We start from the raw sequence: 2,940 nt of genomic DNA, 5'->3' as shown, positions 1-2,940 counted from the left end.
ATGTGCTTTGGCAGGCGCTACGACCACAACGACCAAGAGCTGCTCAACATCGTGAATGTAAGCGAACAGTTCACCGACACGGCTGCTTCTGCCAACCCCGTTGACTTCATCCCTGTGCTCCAGTATCTTCCCAGCCGTGCCATGAGTTCATTTAAAGATTTCAACAAGCGATTAGTCAGCTTCCCACAGAAGCTTGTCAAAGAACACTATGAGACCTTTGACAAGGTAAGAGCTTGCAGGACCCTCACCTGCACCAGATATGTGGTCCTGCTCTCTGCCCCTCTCTATTAACGAGTTGTTTTTCTTCTTGGACCATTGTAGTCTCACTCACCTGTAGTGTCCCCATGTGCAGCCCAGTACTGCAGTCCTCCTTCTCCTCCACAGCCATGTTTGTTCGTTGACCATCTGATCTGTGCCACCGGTTCCCTGGAGAACCATCTCCTCATTTTCATAGGTTGCAAAAGCAGTGGGGACCATGGGGGCTGAAAGATTATGTTCTCCAGAGCTCGCGTGACCCTGGGCTCCCTCAGCATCAGGTTGTTGCTCAGTAACACCTGTTCCTCTGACGGCTCTGCTGCCATGACTTGTCTTCTCTTCTTCTCAGAACAACATCCGAGACATCACTGATGCCCTCATTGAGCAGTCCCTGGAGAAAAACGTTGACACAAAGAACAGCACACAGATCCCAAAGGAGAAGATTGTCAACCTTGTGAATGACCTCTTTGGAGCAGGTATCTTTTCGCACCGGTCCCTTCTGTTACTGCTCTGTGTGTGACCCATCTTTGTCCAACACCAGGCAGCCAGGTTGGGTCTAACCACTGTCTCCTGCCCACTGGTCTTCCTGGACCTTCTGGGGACACCCCTAGAGACCAGCATGTGACATTAGCTCTGGAAAGAGGCTTCAGGGAAAAGCAAAGGGCACGGCTTAGAGCTCAGTCCAGCTTCACAAGCCCAGGTGGCCTTTCCTGGTTGAGGGATATGTCTGTTGACTGATTCATCTTTGAGTTACTCTGTGGAAACTCCCCCAATTCCAGAGAAGTTATACAAACCTGGCACAACCCAAGGGTGAATCAGGATGAATGGGAGCAGAATATTTTAGCAAAGTTTTCTCTGATGGGATAGAAGCCCAAGGCTCACTGTGTGCCCAGGATGTCCCCTGCCACCTTAGCCATCCAGGACTGCTCCATGCAATGGTCAGGCAGCAAGCCAAGGCACATGCCCTGCGTGTTGTACAGACCTCGTCTACGTGCTTTCCTCTTTCACCAGGCTTTGATGCTGTGACAACTGGCCTGTCCTGGTGCCTCATGTATCTCGTGATGTACCCCAACATCCAAAAGAGGATCCAGGAAGAACTAGGTGAGTCCATGAACCTCCTTCGTCCAGAGCCAAAACCTCTTTGAGAATGGCTGATCTCAACCTGCTCCCTCCTCCACCTCCTGCAGACCAGGTCATCGGCCAGGAGAGGAGACCGCGTCTGTCAGACCAGGGCATGCTGCCCTACATGGAAGCTTTTATCCTGGAGATGTTCCGGCACTCCTCCTACCTGCCCTTCACCATCCCGCACAGGTACGGGCTGAGGTTGCAGAGGAGGTGGAGGTACAAAGTGGACTTAAGGCACCTTGTTACAGTGGTGTGGTGAGGGGCAGGGAGATAATTATGGACTTGTAGAATGATGGCTTCATCACAGACATGGCAAGCCTTGTGCAGGGCAATGTGGGAGCTCCTGAAGAGCAATCCTTGCTTCTGCTGGCTTCACTGAAGATCCTTCACCCAGCTTGGGTTGGGGGTGTCCAGTCCAGCTCCTGGACAACGCAAGTGCCCCTCATAAAGACATGTCTTTGGGCTACATGCTTACTCCAGCAGCACCAGGAGCAAACTGATAGTACACTAACTTTGTGAAGAAGAACCTTTTTGCTTCCCAAACCCTCAGAGTCTTTTCTCTCTCCAGCACAACCAGGGACACGGTGCTGAATGGCTACTACATCCCAAAGGACCGCTGCGTGTTTGTCAATCAGTGGCAGGTGAATCATGATAAGTAAGTACCTTCTGAGGCAGAAAGCACCTGTGGTGACACACCGGCCCCTTCCTGCACAGTTATCTTCCTGGGCAGGCATGGGGTAAACCTGCTTTAAGGGAAAATTTAGGGATGTTCTTACCAAGAGCTCCCATCTTCCAGTGTCCCCCCGACACGCCTGTGGCCAGGAGACACCATCTCAGCATCTGATGTTTTCCCTTCTAGGAAACTTTGGAAGGATCCACAGACCTTCAACCCAGAACGTTTCCTCAATGCTGAAAGGACCGGAGTGAACAAAGAGAATGCAGAGAAGGTGATGACTTTTGGCCTGGGGAAAAGGAGGTGCATTGGGGACTTCATTGGCAGGTGGCAGATCTTCCTTTTCCTGTCCATCTTGCTCCAGCAGCTGGAGTTTAGTGTCAGCGACAGAACAAAGGTGGACATGACACCACTCTATGGGCTGACCATGAAGCACAAAAGATGCATGCACTTCCAGGTCAAGCAGCGCTTCCCCATGAAGAGCATCAACTGAGCAGTGGGCTTATCCATTGCCCAGACATTGCCAGGGGGGCAAAGACCTGGATGTCCTTGTAGCAAAGCTGGGGCTGGTACAACTTTGTGGGATGATGTAATAAACTGAAGGCATTGGAACTCCTGACTTATTTCTTGCCTTTTTCATTTTCCAGCACTTCTAGTGCTGGATATTCCATCAAATGTTGGATATTCCATAACATCCAGCCTTAGTACCACAAAGCACATTTATGGGGTGTGTCAACTGTCTTGGTAGAGAGAAGGGCCACGGTACCCAAACCCAGACCGTCTGGATACCATTGGGCTGTAATTCTTTTAGAATCACTCTTTGATAGCTGAAGGACAGCCAGACCGTGCCGTATTCCCACAGCCTCCATCGATGTTTAGGATCTTGG

At 50.9% G+C, this 2,940-nt stretch overlaps 1 protein-coding gene across 1 annotated transcript; it reads left to right on the top strand.

The window, feature by feature from the left end:
• LOC104462651 (cytochrome P450 1A5-like) lies at nt 1–2,656 on the top strand. Its single transcript, XM_010074687.1, has 6 exons — nt 1–225; nt 605–731; nt 1,267–1,356; nt 1,443–1,566; nt 1,949–2,035; nt 2,240–2,656. Exons 1-6 carry the CDS (start codon nt 1–3, stop codon nt 2,544–2,546), a joined length of 960 nt encoding a protein of 319 aa, XP_010072989.1. The 3' UTR covers nt 2,547–2,656.
• Nucleotides 2,657–2,940: the final 284 nt, after the last annotated feature.

The sequence above is a fragment of the Pterocles gutturalis genome, unplaced genomic scaffold (genome assembly GCF_000699245.1).
Source record: "Pterocles gutturalis isolate BGI_N339 unplaced genomic scaffold, ASM69924v1 scaffold34312, whole genome shotgun sequence".
Classification (NCBI taxonomy): Eukaryota; Metazoa; Chordata; class Aves; order Pterocliformes; family Pteroclidae; genus Pterocles; species Pterocles gutturalis.
Note: the sequence above shows the minus strand (reverse complement) of the source record. Positions and strands in the feature narration are given on the sequence as shown.